Raw genomic sequence first — 19,874 nt, 5'->3', positions numbered from 1 at the left:
GACGCAGGAAGGTACCCGGGGGGATTATCCCACGACAGGGCAGATGAGGAGGCCGGGCGCGGGGCGCGGAGCCCCGGAGAGAAAGGCCGAGCTCGGCCGGAGCCCACCCACCAGGCCACAGTACCTCGGGGCCTCGAGAGACCACGGCTGCCGCCCCACTCACCCGCCGGGAAGCCGTCGCGGCCCCTCCTTTTCGACTTTCCCGCCCGGAGAGACGTCGCGCTGACGCCACAGAGGCGCGCCTGTCCGTGACGCCAGACTTCCGCGCCGGAAGTGGGAGGCCCGGCGGCCCGGCTGGGGGCAGTGCGCCAGGGCAGAAGCTGGAGTCGGTCCCGGGCCGGCAGGGCCGGGAGGTGTGGGAAGTCCCGTAAGTGAAATCGAAGAGGGGCCTTCGCGCCCCGTGAGAGGAGAAACCCGGCTACACCGGGTGGGAGTCGGCTGTCTGTGAAGATGGCGGGGCCGGAGCTGCTGCTTGACTCCAACATCCGCCTTTGGGTGGTCCTACCCATCGTTATCATCACCTTCTTTGTGGGCATGATCCGCCACTACGTGTCCATCCTGCTGCAGAGCGACAAGAAGCTCACTCAGGAACAAGTCTCCGACAGGTCAGCGCCATCCTCCCCGGCGGCCTCACTCACCCGTGACCTTGGGCAACAAAGTACAGGGGGGTTGTCAGTTTGTCCGGGTTCACATTGCGCGCCCCCCGCGCGCGGCTGGGTGACCTTTCCTGTGTTACCTGTGTCTCACGTTAGCCATTTGTAAGATGAGGGTAACAGGAGATGCCTCATAGAGCAGGCGTGGGGATTAAATTTTATTTATTTATTTTTAATTTTTTTTACTTATGATAGTCACAGAGAGAGAGAGGCAGAGACACAGGCAGAGGGAGAAGCAGGCTCCATGCAGGGAGCCCGATGTGGGATTCGATCCTGGGGTCTCCAGGATCGCGCCCTGGGCTAAAGGCAGGCGCCAAACCGCTGCGCCACCCAGGGATCCCGGGATTAAATTTTAAATGAAGCCTACAGAGCCTTTAGCACAGGGCTTGGGACGTATTAAGCGCTCAAAAAATTTGTTGCTATTAATTTTTAGGCCAGTCTCCAACCCTTTTATCTGTGAACTGTGTATAAGGTGGGTGTGTTTACACTACTCGTTGTACTGAACTACTGTGGTAGTCGGCTGAGATCCTAAGTAACCAAGTGCTATGCAAATGTAAAATTGCCCTAAAGGTGTGAGGGACTGTAATTATCATTTCTCCTTCAGGAGTGGAGGCAAGCTATTCCTCATGTGCTTCATTACAGGATTTAGCTGTTGAGAGAGGTAATTTGAGATGATTTTAGGTATCCAGATGTGTGCAGCCTTCATATTAAAATCTAAAAAAAAACCATTTTCCAGTCCATCGTTGTGATTATTTTCAGAGATCATCTCAGGTATAGGTCGCTATGTCTTTGATGCGTTACTATCACTTAATCTCCCATTTTAAGAAAGAGCAAGCCTTAGGCTCAGAACTTTCCACAGGAAACAGTATCTTGCTAAAATTATATTTTATTTTTGTTGTGTTTAAGTGTCTGTGGCAGCTGGTTTTCCATTGGCTGGCAACTCAAAGATTTACTTTAAAATTTCTATAAGTAGAAAAAGTTGATGTGTAAAGAATACTAAGTTTTTAATAGTACAAGTGCTAGTGAATAAAACAAAAATCATAACCATGATGGAATCATGGATTGTGAATGATGTTTGGGAAGCAGTGCTTTATCCTTTTCAGTTGTGCTTCCCAATTAAGTTGAGATAATAATAATAAACCAACATTTATTAAGCACTTATTCTATGCCAGCCACTAAACTAAGCTTTTACATTCATTAACTTGTTTATTTACTTATTAAGTTTTTTTTTTTTTTTTTTGAGAGAGAGAGAGAGAGCATGAGCAGGGAGAGAGGGAGTGTGAGAAGCAGACTCCCCATTGAGCACGGAACCCATCACCAGCCTAGATCCTAGGACCCTGGGATCATGACCTGAGCTGAAGGCAGACACTTAACGGCCTGAGTCACCCAGGCACCCCTCATTAAAATTCAGAGCAACTCTTATGAGATAAATGGTGCTGTTCCATTTTATAGAAACTGAGGCTTAAGAGGTTCCATCGTCATACATGAAGACATTCAGAACTTGAGGCCAGATTTTCTGGTTCCCAAGTCTGGAGTTCTTTGCATTACACCACAGCATCCACTTCCTGTGGCATCAGTTTCAGAACTGATGAGAACTAACCTCCTGGAGATAACTTGAAGTCAGTGCCCCTTAGAAGGATGCAATGCGAAGAGAGCTTAGAAATTTATTTTTTTTTTAATTTTTTTATTTATTTATGATAGGCACACACAGTGAGAGAGAGAGAGGCAGAGACATAGGCAGAGGGAGAAGCAGGCTCCATGCACCGGGAGCCTGACGTGGGATTCGATCCCGGGTCTCCAGGATCGCGCCCTGGGCCACAGGCAGGCGCCAAACCACTGCGCCACCCAGGGATCCCAGAAATTTAGATTTAGGGATCCCTGGGTGGCTCAGTGGTTTAGCGACTGCCTGTGGCCCAGGGCATGATCCTGGAGTCCCAGGATCAAATCCCATATCGGACTCCTTGCATGGAGCCTGCTTCTCCCTCTGCCTGTGTCTCTGCTTCGCTCCCTCTCTGTGTGTCTCTCATGAATAAATAAATAAAAATCCTTAAAAAAAAAAAGAAATTTAGCTTTATTTGTTGACATTAATAAATTGTTCTCATTTATCCTCAAAATCACACCAAGTTAGATGATCCTGAACCCATTTTTACCATTGAAGAAAAGAAAGCCAGAAGAGTAGCCTACCCAAAATAACCAAAATAGTAAAATATTGTGCCTATACTTGAACTCAGATCAGTCTCATTCTTTTTTTTTTTTTTTTAAAGCTTTTGTTTATTCATGAGAGACACACAGAGAGAGAGGCAGAGACATAGGCAGAGGGATAAGTAGGCTTCCCACAGGGAGCCTAACACAGGACTCGATCGGGGTCTCCAGGATCATGCCTTGGGCGGAAGGCAGGCGCTAAACCGCTGGGCCATCCGGGCTGCCCCAGTCTCATTCCTGAAGTTAAAATTCTCTTGACCACAATTCCTGCTGTCATAGATTCTCTGCCACAGTTTTCTGCTCTTGGTTCACTATGTGATCTCAGAGTGCTGTTTCTGAATGATAGATATCACACCCACAGCTCCTTTTCCTAATCCACGATGAAATTCACAGTTCATGGGCATCCCGGGTGGCTCAGCGGTTTAGCGCCACCTTCAGCCCAGGGCGTGATCTTGGAGACCTGGGATCGAGTCCTATGTCAGGCTCCTTGTATGGAGCCTGCTTCTCCCTCTGCCTCTCTCTCTCTCTCTCTCTCTCTCTGCCTCTCATGAATAAATAAAATCTTTTTAAAAAAAGTTTAAAAAAAAAAAAAGAAATTCACAGTTCATGCACTCTATAGATAAAAATATTTTTAAAAAACCAGCATGATGTTTGCAACAACATGGGTGGGCCTAGAGGCTACTACATGTTAAACAAAATAATTGTCAGAGAAAGACAATTACCATATCATTTCACTTATATGTGGAATCTAAAAAACAAAAGCAGAAACAAACTCATAAATACAGAGAACAAACTAAACTGTTGGTTGCCAGAAGGGAGGGACATAGGGGGATGGGTAAATGGATGAAGGAGTTGGGGGTACAGGCTTCCAGTTATGAAATGAATCATGTGAATGAAAAGTACAGCATAGGCAGTGATATTGTAATAGCATATGGTGGCATATGGTAGCTACACATATGAGCATACCATAATGTATAAAGTTGTCAAATCACTATTTTGTACACCTGAAACTAGTGTGGCCTTGTGTGTCAACTATACTTCACTAAAAACAACTTAATGCCCAACTAGTTGTAACCATAAGGAGAAATAAGAATAATTTCTATTTTGTGAGTACTTATTCACAATGGTCCTAGAAAGTGTAATGCAGAGGTCAGAGCATGCACCTCAATATAAAATCACCTTAATTGGGACAGGTTCAACTGTAGGCTGATACAGTGTTAGCTACTTAGATGTTACAGAAGGCACTGTTGTTTTGGATGTGATTTTACTAAATGAGGAGCTACTCTTGATAAAGCTCTAAACAAAACAAAGTGCAATTTTCCCTGTATATACTTGGTGGTTGCATACCTGGAAATTGAATATATATATAAATCACTTCTTCCTTCCCTGTGGAAAAAAAGATGGAATTAGGTTTGAGGGTCAGATAATTAAAAGCAATTCAGTGAGATATTCAGAAGTAGCATGAGACATGAGATGATTCTCTGAATTTGTACAACTGTCTCCAGTACTGAGGAATACTTTGTATCCCTTGCCTCTGACAAATGACGGTTACCTGTTTTTTTTCTCTTTTCTCTATCCCATCATTTTGACAATCAAAAATGTCCCAGAGATTTCCAGAAGTCCCCCTAGAGGGCAGTACCACCTCCATCAAGAACCACTGCCTTAGAGGCGCTTCGACGGCTCAGTGGTTGAGAGTCTGCCTTCATCTCAGGTCCAGATCCTGGGTCCTGGGATTGAGTCCCATGTTGGGCTCCCCGTGGGGAGCCTACCTATGTCTCTGCCTCTTTCTCTGTCTCGCATGAATAAATAAATCAATCTTTAAAAAAGAGAGAAAAAAAAAAAGAGAGAGAGAGAACCGGGCAACCCCGGTGGCTTAGTGGTTTAGTGCTGCCTTCAGCCCGGGGTGTGATCCTGGAGACCTGGGATCGAGACTCGCGTCGGGCTCCCTGCATGGAGCCTGCTTCTCCCTCTGCCTGTGTCTCTGTCTCTGTCTCTCTCTCATTCTCTGTGTCTCTAATAAATAAATAAAATCTTAAAAAGAGAGAGAGAGAGAGAGAACCAATGCCTTAGAGAAAGCTCAAATATCTCTAGTCATAATGGTCCCTTTATATGAGGTGTCTGGATCATGCCAGTTCTGACATGATGTGATGGTACTCCACCAAGTCATCCTGTGAACTTGGATAGAATGCTGAGCACATGATTCTGAACCTGCCAAAAACCAAGGCAAAACATGTTTTCTGGTTGTAAACATTTAATATGTTTCCATTAGCCTGAATGATCACAAAATGGAACATTTGGTTTCATAAATTATAAAACTTTTGGTGCCTCAAAACTTATTAAAATTTTTCTAAAATATATTAAACCAAAACTGAAAGATCCATAAATAAAATATATTAGACCATAGTTGGGGATAGAATGTATGGAAAAAGTGGTGCTCAAGCTCAAAGAACATATTGACTTTTAGGAAAGGAAGCAAACTCAGGTCTTTAATATATGATTAACTCCTCCAGCTTGAAAAATATCAACTTAAAAACTGAAGATTTCGGGGTGCCTGAGTGGCTAGGTTGGTTAAGCATCTCAGGGTTGGGAGTTCAAGCCCCATGTTGGGCGTAGAACCTACTTAAAAACAAAGCAGAAGGGATCCCTGGTGGTGCAGCGGTTTAGCGCCTGTCTTCGGCCGAGGGCGCGGTCCTGGAGACCTGGGATCGAATCCCACATCGGGCTCCCGGTGCATGGAGCCTGCTTCTCCCTCTGCCTGTGTCTCTGCCTCTCTCTCTCTCTGTGTGTGACTATCATAAATAAATAAAAATTAAAAAAAAAAAAGCAGAAAACTAAAGCTTTAAGAAAATGTCTATAAACTGCAAATTATCAATGCAAAAGAGAAGCTTTGTCTTTATAACCAGTATCAGGACTACTTTTCAGGAATAATAGAAATGAAAATGCAAAATAAAAATTTCTTGTAGCATTTGCAGACCTCAGAGAAACTGTTTAGAATATACAGCTTGCCTTGATTTAGGATTGAAATGCCTCAAGGTCATGATTCTCAATCCCAATTCTACAAAATTGCTCAACAGTGAAAGTTTAGGAGATGCAGCTGAATTTCTGTTGGTTATAGTGCCTAAAGAAGGCCTGAATTACCTACAGTGAACAAGTTTTTTTTAATGATCTACCATGTGCCCTGCTCTGTACCATATGCTATAAGGTACAAGATATGACAAGGCCAAGATCCTACTCTCAGGGAGTTTCATGCAAAGGAAAAATAATAGATACCTTTAATCTAGAGCTTAGGGTATGCCACATGGAGTGAAAATCATTTTTTTTTAATTTTTTTATTTATTTATGATAGTCACAGAGAGAGAGAGAGAGAGAGGCAGAGACACAGGCAGAGGAAGAAGCAGGCTCCATGCACCAGGAGCCCGACGTGGGATTCGATCCCGGGTCTCCAGGATCGCGCCTTGGGCCAAAGGCAGGCGCCAAACCGCTGCGCCACCCAGGGATCCCCTGAAAATCATTTTAAATGAGATGATATATATGAAGAAGTTAGCTTAAAATCCTCAGTATTTCCCTTTTGCTTCTTTTTGTTTGTTTGTTTTTTAAAGTACTCTCCACACCTAACATGGGGCTCAAACCTACAACCCTGAGGTCAAGTCACACATTCCACCAATAGAGCCAGTCAGGCACCCACTCTTTTTTTTTAATTGTGGTTAAATATATACAATAGAGAGTTTACTATTTTAACTATTTTTAAGTGTATAATTCAATGGTATTAAGTACATTCTCACTGTTATGCAATCATGCCTGTCATCCACTTCCACGGTGTTTTTGTCATCGCAAACAAATTCTGAACATATTAAGTATTAACTCCTCATCTCTTCTCGACCCAGTTCCTGCAACCAGTATCCTACTTTCTCTGTTTCTATGAATTTGACTACCCTAGGTACTTTATGTAAGTGGAAGCATACAATATTTGTCCCTCTGTGCCTGTCTTATTTTACTTGGCATAATGTTTTCAGGGTTCATCCATGTTGTAGCATGTGTCATAATTTCAATACATTTTACAGCTAAATGAAATGTCACAGTGTGACAATTTGATACATATGTGTGTGTGTATACACATATACACATATACACTTTCTGAATTGATTACCACAATCCAGTTAATTAACATACATATCACCTCACATAGTTAACTTTTTTTAATTGATGTTAAAGAATGCTTAAGGTGTACTCTTTTAGTAAGTTTCAAGTTCATTACACAGTTTTATTAACTAGAGTCACTATACTGTATGTTAAATCCCCGGAGCTTACTTATCTTATAACTTTTGGCCAGCATCTCCCCATCTCCCTCATCCCACAGTAACAACCATTTTTACTTTCTGTTTCTATGAGTTTGACTTTTTTTTTTTTTTTTTTTTTAGATTCCATATATAAATGAGATCACACAGTGTTTGTCTTTCTCTGGCTAATTTCACGTAGCGTAATGCCTTCAGGTTTCAACTTGTTGCAGATGGCAGGATCTCCCTTCTTCTGGCTGAGTAATATTCCATTGTTTATGTATGCATATAAAATATCACACTGTGTGTTTAAGTATGATTACAGTGGTAAGTTTTATGTTAGTTTTTTTTTTTTTTTTTTTTTTACACCACAGTTTAAAAAAATACACTGGGATGAGTGTGGCCTTAGTGTGGCTTTTGCACATCTCTCAAGTTTCATTTTCACCATGTTTTCTGTAGTTCTCTTTCTTCTGGCCATGTGGCCTTTTCTCACGTCCTCAGAGACATAGCACTTATGCCTGCTGCAGGGCTTTTACCCATGCTGCTCCCTCTAGCACTTTGCCAAGGTAATCTCTTAAGATTCCAACTTAGCCATACATCCTCCTCAAAGCTTTTTCCCAGACCTTGACTTCCTAGATTTGGTCACATCCTCATATTATACACTCCCATCATACCATCCATCTTTTCTTCCTAGGACATAACAGGTGAATTTCACATTTATTCCTATGGTTATTTGATCAGTGTCTTTCTCTCCCACTATAACTTTCATGAGATAGTTGCCTTTTTTTTTTTTTTTTTTTTAAGATTTATTTATTTGAGAGAGATAGGGAGAGTGGCAGAGGGAGGAAAGAGAATCCTCAAGCAAACTCCCTGCCAAGTGTGGATCCTGATAGGGGACCTAATCCCAGGACCCTGAGATCATAACCTAAGCCAAAATCAAGAATCATCTGCTTAACTGACTGAGCCACCCAGGCGCCCTGAGATATTTACTTTTTGATCACTGTTGTTTGTGTCACCAAACATAGTAGATGGCATTCAGAAGCTCAAAAAGTATTTGTCCAATGAGGATAAATCTGTTTTTGTACAGAATATGAAAGGACGCATGGGGAATTTAAATGACTCACCCAAGATAACATAGCTAATAAGTGGCAGAGCCAGGATTTGAACCCATCTGTCCAACTCCATTACTCTAACCCATTACTCTAGACCCAGTGCTGCCTAAACTATCAGTGATGAAGGATCAATTTTTTGTTATTTTTTTAATTTCTGAGCTATCTTAGATTGATGCTTTTGTAAAATATTTTAGTACATATTTGTGGAAGTAACCAAATTATTATAAAAGTTTCTAAATGTCTGCACTTAACCTCATCACTGACCAGCACTGGTACATAGGCCACACTTGGAGTAGCTTTAGACTAGATCCCAGGGACGGAACGTATTACATATCCTAGAGCCCTGTGTATAGAACTGTCAGCTGTACAGTACAATGAGGTCAAGAGGGAGAAGACCAGAGAGAATTCCAGGAGGGCACCATGCAGAATTTCATGGAGAAGGTGGGACTTGAAGGAGGTGTTAAGTGATGATGGAATAGAACTTGTGAATGAGAGAGACACTAGAGCGTTCCCAGCACATGGAGAGGCTAGAATATGTGTCAAGTGGCCAGGGGACCCTGGGGAGGACTGCCTGATTAGAACAGGTGGTTTATATCGAGGTGTAGAGAGAAAACCAAGCACAATTTTCATGTTCTTTTCTGTCTGCATTTTGTTTCACTTTTCAAGAAGAATTTCCATTAACTTAAGGAGGTCCCCCCGCCCCAATAAAACAACTTTTGAAAACCTAGCAAACATTAGTATTTGGATCTCTGTTCTGTTTAGCATCTGTATCTTAGTACCACTCACTTGTATTGCATTCTGTTATCTTTAATGATCAATTATAGTCGGATATCACCAAATACTTTATTAATTCAGTACATTTTTATTGAGACTATACTGGCGGTCTCAATCCTGCTGGAATTTCTATTGTCTGTTTGGGAGCAACCCTGTCAAATCCTATACTCATTTCTCTGTGGGGTTTTAAAAGTTCTTTCTTTTATCTTTACCCTTCCTCCATCCTCCTGCCGCCAGATCTTCTGAGGAGCATCCAACTAGAACTCTTTTCACTTAGAGAAAGTTCCTTCTTAGCTTCCTATAAAGTAAGAAAAGCAAAGTGTGACATTCTAAATGTTCCTTCCTCAGAAATCTTTTGTTCATAAACACGGTGACTTCTGAAAAATGCTTTTTTGAAGACCTGATTGTTGGGTTAAGCATGCTATATTGGTTTTAAAGACACTTGTATTTTGAAAAGTGTCCCCACAGGTTTGTTGCCAAATAGGCCCTCTCTTGTGTTTAAATAGGTCTTCTACTCTTATTCTCTCATTTTCTTCTAGTGTTTCACTTTTAAAAATCTCATTGTTTTGGTTGTATTTTTCAGTCAAGTCCTAATTCGAAGCAGAGTCCTCAGGGAAAATGGAAAATACATTCCCAAACAGGTACTCATTTATCTTTTATTAAAAGCTCCACGATTCACTGTTGAGGGCAGTAGATATCTGAATGTTTAATAAGGGGACTCTTTGGGGAAAGCTGAAGTCTGGCAAATCTGTAATTAAGCTGTGGCCTAGTGGTGTCTGCTGTCATTGTGACCTCGCCCTTCTTAGGAAATTGTTTTTAAATGTGACTCAGCTAAAGTGTCAGGTTGACTGCCAAGTAGGCGGCCAGCTCTGAATGTAACAGACTATTCCAAGGGCCTTCTGACTAAACCCCTGAGAAATAATTTGACAATTTGCTATGTCACAGTTTTAAGACTTAAAAAGCTCTCTTTTCTACTAGTCTTTCTTGACACGAAAATATTACTTCAACAACCCAGAGGATGGATTTTTCAAAAAAACTAAAAGGAAGGTAGTGCCTCCTTCTCCTATGACTGGTATGTTTATTCCCCTCTGTCATCTTTAAGGAAGATTCTTAACATGAGTTGGGGGGAGGGCAGGGAGAATACTGATTTATTTACATATTAAATTGTATGATACAGTAATCTTAAAAGATCTTAGATATCATCTATTACAGGGATCTACACAAGTGGAGCTGTCTTTTTCAAATAAATCATCTGGGAAACCCAATATCTAAAGTAGATTTTTTTTTTTTTATTTTTTTTTATTTATGATAGTCACAGAGAGAAAGAGAGAGGCAGAGACACAGGCGGAGGGAGAAGCAGGCTCCATGCACCGGGAGCCCGATGTGGGATTCGATCCCGGGTCTCCAGGATCGCACCCTGGGCCAAAGGCAGGCACCAAACTGCTGCGCCACCCAGGGATCCCTAAAGTAGATTTTTAAAAAAGAGGCCTCGGGGCTGGGTGGTGAGAAAGCTAGAGCCATCGTCCCTGTGTCTCTTCCCTTTGCTATTCCTTAGAACCCAGGGCTCTGTGGAGCACAGTTTGAGAAGCATCCCAGGCCCAGCACCCGCCCAGTGCCTGGATCCCATTGCTGACACATGGCCACCCTGCTTTTGCCTGAAAGAGGAAGAGCTCTTAACCTCTTCCCCAGCCCAGCCATTTCTTTGTGAAACATGATTGCTTGGCCCACTCTATGGTTTTTGCTCTAACAGAGTTCTTACTTCCGCTGACCCCAGTCATGTGAAAAAATACAGCACTTTTAAAGTAAAACAAAATAATTTATTATTCTGTATTAGCTGTCCTCTCATTTTAATACCCATTTCTCTAGGTAAGAAACTCAAAAGGTACTGCAATTGATTTTAAAAAGTTTTTTAGAAAACCCACAAGAAACAAAAGACCAATATGTGTATGAAAAGGTATTTGACTTCACTAAAATCCATGGAATCCAAATTAGAACAAAATGCTTTTTTTCTCTTTTTTTAAAAGACTTATTTGAAAGAGAGAGCTGTGTGCACATGTGGGGGGTGCAGCAGGAGCAGAGGAAGACAGAATCTCAAGCAGACTCCTTGTGGGGTGCAGAGATCAGTGCGGGGCTCCAACACAGGACTTGAGCCAAAATCTAGAGTTGGATGTTTAAACAACTGAGCCATACAGGCACCCCCAAAATGTCCTTTTTAGACCATTAAACTGGCAAAGATTGAACGCTTCACAAAGCTACTGCTGTCAGAGTTATGGGAAGTTAGGCCCTCTTGCTATGGTTGAAAGACAATCTGATGGTACTTGTCAATTTTATTTTATTTAAATTTTTTTTTTTTTTTTTTTTTTTTTTTTTTATTTATGATAGGCACACAGTGAGAGAGAGAGGCAGAGACACAGGCAGAGGGAGAAGCAGGCTCCATGCACCGAGAGCCCGATGTGGGACTCGATCCCGGGTCTCCAGGATCGCGCCCCGGGCCAAAGGCAGGCGCCAAACCGCTGCGCCACCCAGGGATCCCTACTTGTCAATTTTAAACGTCCAAACCCCTTGACCCAAAAATTCTTCTAAGAGTTTCTCTTACAGAAGCACTTACATAAACATGCAGGTTTCTGTACTAGGTAGTTGTAGGCAACAGTGTTTATTGGCAAAAAAAAAAAAAAAAAACATTTTAGAAACAATCTATAGGTCCATCCAAAAGTAGTGTGACCACACAGTAGACTCCTATGCACACACTGAAAATAGAGATATTATACAATGTGAAAATACCATTTATAATATATTTACATTTTTTTAATTAAGAATCAAATTAGTAAGCATAATATCACTTTATTATGTATATATAGAAGGAAACGTGTATATACTTATACATGCGTATTTATACACATACGTATAAAGATGGAAGGATATGCAACAAATAGTTAAAAGTGTTGAGAGAGTGGGCTCAGAAACTGTCTACATCCTGTTTCCAAGTCATTTGAATTTTTTACAGTGAACTTGTATTACTTTAATTATCATATAAATTAAAAATGTACAGAAAATCAGGAAGAAGTTCCTGCCAACAGTGGCAAAATGTAGTGATTTCTTGTTTTTGTCATAGATCCCACTATGCTCACAGACATGATGAAAGGCAATGTGACAAATGTTCTCCCTATGATTCTTATTGGTGGCTGGATCAACATGACATTCTCCGGCTTTGTCACAAGTAAGTTAACAGACTCAGAAGACTTCAGGTTTATTTACCTGTAATCCTTTGCCATGTCCCTGTTCAGAGAAATCCAAGTGCTACTGAGATACTAATATAATGGGTCTCCTATTTTCTATTGGAAAGTAATCACATTCTTTAAAAAAAAATTAATATGCCATATTTTATGGCTCTTATCCCGAATTCATCATTAGTTCATGTTGTGGATGCTTTTTTTTTTTACCAATAGGAACTTAAATGAATGGCTTGCTCATTTGTATCCAAAACTAACTCTAATTAAGTAGGATGAAGGGAAGCATGTTTCTATGTTGACTTCATTTTCTAAGGACTGTCTATTTATTTATATATATATAATATATATTATATATATATTTTTATAATTTGTTTTGAATCAATTTTGTTTCTTAGTAACGTAGTTCTCTATATGTTATATATTCCACTTTGGGTTTAATAGATTACTGCAATTTTTTTTTCTGATTTTAGGTCATAACTCGGAGTCCCTGCTTCTTAAGCAATAGAGAAGCTGGTGTTCAAGAACTATAACAGAGTGACATTTGACTGTTATTTTTTCAGAAATAGACACAAATTTCCTGGTAGAAATCATTTCCAAACTGTGTATGGTACAGTTTCTGCCTCCTCAGGGAAAGACTACACGCATTCACACTTAAACTATTCTAAAAACAGCAAGGCAACATTGTGAACTTTCTCTCTTTTCTGCAGCCAAGGTCCCATTTCCACTGACTCTCCGTTTTAAGCCTATGCTACAGCAGGGAATTGAACTACTCACATTAGATGCATCCTGGTAAGAATTTACTTTCCTTTATTAAAAAAGAAAATCTAAAACTGGTGTCTCAAAGAACAGGATTCTAATTTGCATACTTCACTGGTATAGGATATTGTTTTTTCTCATTGAAACTCCACTCAAAATGCCATGGGTGGATTATGAAAACTTTTAGCCTATCCCAGGTGATTCCTTTACATACTCTTTGGGTGATAGAAAAGTGTGAACTACATTTATTCTAAAATAACTGCCTCTGTTCATCCACTTGTGCTTTCCTAGGGTGAGCTCTGCATCCTGGTACTTCCTCAATGTCTTTGGGCTTCGGAGCATTTACTCTCTGATTCTGGGCCAAGATAATGGTAAGAAGCACAGGTTTAATAAGCAAAATACTCTAACAGACAAATCATCCACACCAGAGCCAAAAAACTCATGTAGAATGTTCTGTTTGCTAGTGTAGTCAAATACAATGCTTCACTCCTTAAGCTTCTTAAGTTTCTAAGATATTCTGCAAGGGTGTTAAAAATTCCAGGGTCAGGGGGCCTGTTCAGTTGGTGGAACATGTGACTCTTGATGGCAGGGCTGTTAAGTTCTATTCCCCATGCTGGGTATAGCAATTACTTAAAATCTTTAAAAAAGAAAAAAAAAATTCCAGGATCAACCGAAGATTTAAATTCTCCCTGGCAATAACAGGGACAATATTTAGTTCCCTGAAGTCTGATAGCCTCTTATGAGGAATCCAGTACCAGTAACATAAGCCTGTAAACTGAAGCTGAAACAAGGCCTGGTTTGACCAGTTAGTTCATTGACTAGAGTTCTTGCCAGTGTCAATCCTGGCTCTCTCATTTAATGGTTGGGACCTCGGGCAAGTGACTTAACCACTCTAATCCTCTGCCTATTTGTAAAATAGAGACCTTAGTAATTATCTTCAGAGTTTGTTGTTAGCAGTAAATGAGGTAGAATGTGTAAAGCACTTCATAAAGTACCTGGCATAAAGTAGTTGCTCAACAACTGGTAGCTATACTTACTGTTTCAATTTGAAATAAAGTTTAGCATTTCCTTGAGCTCTCTTCTGCTATTATCGTGCCTGTTTTTCAGGAGAGGTAAAATGACTTTTCCTAGGTCACATAGCCAGTCACTGAATCTGTCACGTGGTTCTCTAATCCACTGCTGAGCCTCTGTGCGTGTTGTGTAAGGACTCTTCTTCCCTGAGGGTGCTGGGTGCCTGCTGAGCCCTGGCACTCACGTAGGTGTGTTACTTACATTGTAGCCGCTGACCAGTCACGGATGATGCAGGAACAGATGACTGGAGCAGCCATGGCCATGCCTGCGGACACCAACAAAGCTTTCAAGGTACACTCACACCTCTTTCTAGCTTCACTGAAGCTCCAAAAGGCATTAGCAGACAGTTACTTAAAAGATGGTTTCCCGGAAGTGAGCGTAGCATGTATGGTTCCATCTTTTAAATTTAAATTTAGCAAAAACTTATTTTTGTTTACATGTTTCTTATTTCTGAGCCAGAGTCAGCTGTTAAACAAGTTGGAGACTCTTAGTACTTTTACTAGTTTTTAAATGCTCACTCAGATTTAATCCAGCCTGTAAATGAAGCTATAAAAGCATTCCATTCAGAGACACCAGGTAAATATTTAGAATATTATTAACTATTTTGGATCCTGTGAACATTAGATATAAATTTAATTTTAAAAAAATTAATACAGCCTTTTCGTGAAATGATTCTGCAATATCTGAAGTCCAGTATAATTTTTGTACAGCAAAATCTCACTAATTTTTCATGATAAAAACTAGAAATAGAAAGGAATTTGCTCAATCTTGATGAAAGGCATCTATGAAAAACCCACAGCTAACCTCATACTCAGTGGTGAAACACTAACAGCTTTTCCCCTAAGATTAGGAAGAAGACAGGAATGTCCACTGTTGCTACTTTTATTCAGCGTTGTGCTGGACAATCTAGCCAGGGCCTATAGACAAAAAGAAATAAAAGGCATCTACATTAGAGAGAAAGAAGGAAACACTCTCTTTGCAGATGCCATGGTCTTGTATATAGAATATTGTAAGCAACTCACAAGAAAAACTGTTAGAGCTAACAAGTCCAGCAAAGTTTTAGAAGATGTAGCTAAAGATGCAAAAATCAGTTGCATTTCTACACCTTGTTAATAAAGAATCTGAAAATGAAATTAAGAAAAATTCCATTTACAATAGTATCCAAAAAAAAAATAAAGTACTTAGGAATAAATCTAACAAAATAAAGATAAGACTTGTGGGCAGCCCCAGTGGCGCAGCAGTTTAACGCCGCCTGTGGCCTGGGGTGTGATCCTGGAGATCCTGGATCAAGTCCCACATCAGGCTCCCTGCATAGAGCCTGCTTCTTCCTCTGCCTGTGTCTCTGCCTCTCTCTCCTCTGTGTCTTTAATGAATAAATAAATAAAATCTTTAAAAAAAAAAAAAAGATAAGACTTGTACACTAAAATTACAAAGCATTGCTGAAAGAAATTGAAGTAATACCTGAATGAATGGAAAAACATCCATGTTCATGGATTAGAAGACTTAATATTGTCAAGATGGTAGTACTCCCAAAATTGATCTATAGACACAACACAAAATTCCACCTGCCTTTCTTGCAGAAATCAACAGGCTGATCCTGAAGTTCATATGGAAATGCAAGAAACTGAGAATAGCCCAATTAGAGTTTAATATGAATAAAGTTGGAAGACTCACACTTTCTGATTTTATTTTGTTTGTGTGTTTTAGATTTTATTTATTTATTCATGAGAGACACAGGCAGGCTCCATGCAGGGAGCCCGGTGCAGTACTTGATCTGGGACTCCAGGATCATGCCCTGATCTGAAGGTAGGCGCTGAACCGCTGAGCCACCCAGGGACCCCCTCTTTCTGATTTTAAAACCTACTTCAGAGCTATAGTAATCAAGACTATGTGGGACTGGCATAAAGACAGACTTATAGATAAATGGAGTAGAATTGAGAGGTCAGAAATAAACCCATACATTTAAGATCAATTGGCTTTCGACAGAGGTGCCAAGACAGTTCAGTGGGGAAAGGATAGTCTGTTGACTGGGTACAGAGTTTCCAGGAGATGAAAAATTTTGCAAATACATAGTGGTGATGGTTGTACAACATTGTGAATGTAATTAATGCCATTGAATTGTATTCTTACAAAGGTTAGAAGTGGCAAGTTTTATGTTATATAAATATTTTTTACCACAATAAAAAAGAAAAAAACTTGGGACAGCCTGGGGACTCTGGTTTAGCGCCGCCTTCAGCCTGGGGTGTGATCCTGGAGACCCGGGATCGAGTCCCACGTCGGACTCCCTGCATGGAGCCTGCTTCTCCCTCTGCCTGTGTCTCTGCCTCTCTCTCTATGTCTCTCATGAATAAATAAATAAAGTCTTAAAAAAAAAAAAAAAACTTTAAATGGTATAAGCGCTAAGACTATAAAACCCTTAGAAGAGGGCAGCCTGGGTGGCTCAGCGGTTTAGCACTGCCTTCGGCCCAGGGCCTGATCCTGGAGACCCGGGATCAGGTCCCGCATCGCGTCCCTGCATGGGGCCTGCTTCTCCCTCTGCCTATGTCTCTGTCTCTGTCTCTCTCTCTCTCTCTCTCTCTCTATGTGTCTCTCATAAATAAATAAAATCTTAAAAAAAAAAAAAATAGTACAAGTGACAAAAGGAAAAAAGATAAATGGAACTTTGTCAAAGTGAAAACTTTTGTACTTTAAAGGACATCATCAAGAAAATGAAAAGATAGTATCAGAGAAAATGTTTGCAAATCATATCACTAATAAAGGGTCGAGTGTTCAGAATAAAGAACTCTCAGAACTCAGCACAGTTAAAAATAGGCAAAAGTTTTGAACAAACATTTCTCCAGAGAAGATATACAAACACCCAGTAAGCTCATGAAAGCATGCTCAACATTGTTAGCCACTGGAGAAATGCAAATCAAAGCCACAGTGAGATACTACTCCATACTCACTTGATGACTATAAAAAAAGATGGGTGCTAACAAGTGTTGACAAGGATGTGGAGAAATTGGAGCCGTCCTCCTTACCGGTAACAGCGCAGCCACTTTGGAAAGTTAAACTTAGTTACCATATGACCAGCAATTCCCCACTTAGGTAAATACCCAAGGGAATTGAAAACCTATGTCCATACATAAAACTTACACAAGAATGTTCAGAGCACAATTCCTTATACTCCAAGAGTAGAAACAATCCAAATATCCATCATCATAGGAACAGATGAATAAAGTGAAACATTTTGGAATATGGACAGTGTATGGACAAAGTGTTCAGTGGAATATTTAGCACAAAGGAATGGTGTACTGATACATACTACAACAGGGAGGAACCTTGAAAACATTGCAAGTGAAAGAAACCAGTAAGAAAAAGCCACATATTATATCCAGATAAGATGAATCCAAAGATACAGAAAGTAAAGTAGTAGTTGCCAGAGGTTGGGGGGAAGTGTTTAATGGGGAGCATCTGCTATCTGATACAGAATTTCTTTTTGTGGTGTTGAACATGTTCTGGAATAAGGTAGAGGTGATGATTGCATTTCTTTATGAACGTATTAAAACCACTAAATTGCACATATTCCAAAGATGAAGTTTATGGCATGTGAACTACATTTAAAAAAAGATCAATGGATAAAGAAGATACATTCACACACACATACATACGCACAAATACACAATGGGATATTACTCAGCCATCAAAAGATGAAATCTTGTCATTTGCTAAATTGTGGATGGAGTTAGAATATATTATGCTAAACAAAGTCACTCAGAGAAAGACAAATACCGTATGATTGCAAACATGTGAAATTTAAGAAACAAAACAGATGAACATACAGGGGAGGGGGAGCGGAGGGGGAAACAAATAATGAGAGACTCTTAACGATAGAGAACAAACTAAGGGTTGATGGACAGAGGTAAGGGGGGCATGGGCCAGATAGGTGATGGACATTAAGGAGGGTACTTGTGATGAGCACTGGGTGTTGTATATAAGTGATGAATCATTGAATTCTATTCCTGAAACCAATATTGCACTCTATGTTAACTAACTAGAATTTAAATAAAAATTTTTAAAAGCCATCATCCATGAGCTAACATTTGTATTGCATATTACATTTCCTAAATCATTTTTTAAAACCTGCTAATTAAAAGCAGAAGGCATTAATAGACTATTTGAGAAATGTAATTAGTTACTATCTCTAGTGACCTTAGACAAATTATTTTATCTTTTTAAGCCTTATTCTCTTTGCCTTCAAATTGAGCTTGAGGGTGCATGTGGCAGGTAGCAGCACCCACCTCATAGGATTAAATGAGTTTATACGTGTAAATAGTTTAATCCAGCCTCTGGCTGATACAGATGCTCTCACATCAGCCCCGCTTTTAGTAACAGCCCTCCTTTCCCTGTCCTGGTGTCCTCTTCTTTTGCAGACAGAGTGGGAAGCTTTGGAGCTGACAGATCACCAGTGGGCACTAGATGATGTCGAAGAGGAGCTCATGGCCAAAGATCTACACTTTGAAGGCATGTTCAAAAAGGAATTACAGACCTCTATTTTTTGAAGACCAAGGAGGGATTTGCTGTGTCAGGAACTCAGAGTAGTGGTTAACTTTGTAACTTTGGTTTGAGCTGGAGCCTCTCAGAATAAAATGGAGGATGCATGAGCTAGCAGGTATTCAGCAAGAATTGTTCTTATCTGAGCCAGGTTCCCCTGTATGTCTGAAACTAGAGGAGATTTGAGGAGTCTGTGCCGGATGACTTAACAAGAAACAGTTATTTTTAAAATGTTTTACATTTTCCTTCTGGTGACTCTGGTAATGAAAGTCAAAGAAAGGGGGAATACTCAAGCTAGTAATAATATATAAAACTTAGCAAAAACTCAGTCTTTGGAAAAAGCATTGTCAATTATACCTAATTATTAAGTGCAGTCAGCCTGACGTCTAACCACAGTGAACACCTGTTTTCTCCAGATCTAAACACCCCGTGTTTTACCTTTAATTTTTTGTTAGTATTTGTACAACTTTCTTTACACAAATAATACATTTTCATTACTGAAAATTTAGGAGCTATGGATGAGCAAAGTGAAACCTCTCTATGTTCATTTTGAGCCTACAGAGTGACATAAAGAGTAAATGGGTCAAAACTTGATTCAAAAAAGCTCTTTTCAGAGTGAATACCCAAGGCTAGGACAGACTTAGCCAGCCTTCTATCTCAACACTGTCCGGTGAAAATCGGCAATACTGAGACACTGCCGGATTCTCAAGTGCCTTTGGGATCATCAAAGATAGGTTACATAATCTGAGGTCTTGAGTTGGAGTTCAGAATGTATCAAATCCATTGACAGATCAACAGTGCTACACTGAATATGGCTACACAGTTAAACGAAAGACCTCATTTCCCAGTTATTCTGGATCAGAGTGTTTGCATATCACTATATGAAGGGAGAAAGGGCGATTGCTGGCAGACATGTAGTTAAGGTGGCCCAGGAATCATTCTGTCTGGATTAACTATCCCAGGGAAGTGGCAGGGTGCCATTTCTGTACCAAGAGGTGAATGTAATTTGCATGTTGAATGCTGTAATCAAGAACAAACAACTCTTGACTCTACCAATTAAAACATCCTGTTTTCTCTGCCTGTAAAATATTGCCTCTGGGTCACTAACGAGCCTTCTACCACAGTTATGAGCGTCTCATGGATCAGTGCTGAAGTCAAAGATGAAAAAGATGTGACCTTTGTCCTCACAGAACTCACTAGAGAGACACATAAGAAATTGGTGGTTCTGAACCCTTTTTTTGGTCAGAACCTCTGGGAATCCAGTGGAAG

At 40.3% G+C, this 19,874-nt stretch overlaps 2 protein-coding genes across 5 annotated transcripts in view; one reads left to right on the top strand and one right to left on the bottom strand.

Annotated features, from left to right (window-relative positions):
• The window catches only part of FANCD2 (FA complementation group D2), a 58,226-nt gene extending 58,000 nt beyond the window's left edge, over positions 1–226 (bottom strand). For 2 of the 4 annotated variants that reach the window (XM_041763501.1, XM_041763505.1), the window contains exon 1: positions 164–222. The gene's annotated coding sequence lies outside the window, so the exon portion shown is untranslated. Of the gene's footprint in view, positions 1–124 lie in introns of all 4 variants that reach the window. The other 2 variants (XM_041763506.1, XM_041763502.1) reach the window with 2 other exon arrangements.
• A 68-nt stretch (positions 227–294) lies between these two features.
• On the top strand, positions 295–19,692 carry EMC3 (ER membrane protein complex subunit 3). Its single transcript, XM_041763507.1, has 8 exons — positions 295–605; positions 9,599–9,656; positions 9,994–10,087; positions 12,128–12,232; positions 12,953–13,034; positions 13,293–13,372; positions 14,281–14,363; positions 18,485–19,692. The coding sequence occupies exons 1-8, from the start codon at positions 451–453 to the stop codon at positions 18,611–18,613; spliced, it is 786 nt and encodes a 261-aa protein (XP_041619441.1). The 5' UTR covers positions 295–450; the 3' UTR covers positions 18,614–19,692.
• The last annotated feature ends 182 nt before the right edge of the window (positions 19,693–19,874 follow it).

Source organism: Vulpes lagopus, chromosome 7 (assembly GCF_018345385.1).
Source record: "Vulpes lagopus strain Blue_001 chromosome 7, ASM1834538v1, whole genome shotgun sequence".
NCBI classification, from domain to species: domain Eukaryota; kingdom Metazoa; phylum Chordata; class Mammalia; order Carnivora; family Canidae; genus Vulpes; species Vulpes lagopus.
Note: the sequence above shows the minus strand (reverse complement) of the source record. Positions and strands in the feature narration are given on the sequence as shown.

Bases quoted from the DNA above. Each gene is read 5' to 3' on its own strand.
- EMC3 (XM_041763507.1), top strand. From the start codon at position 451: ATGGCGGGGCCGGAGCTGCTGCTTGACTCCAACATCCGCCTTTGGGTG. The intron at 10,088-12,127 runs GTATGTTTATTC...TTTTTGTCATAG, and splicing joins GCCTCCTTCTCCTATGACTG to ATCCCACTATGCTCACAGAC. The intron at 14,364-18,484 runs GTACACTCACAC...CTTCTTTTGCAG, and splicing joins ACACCAACAAAGCTTTCAAG to ACAGAGTGGGAAGCTTTGGA.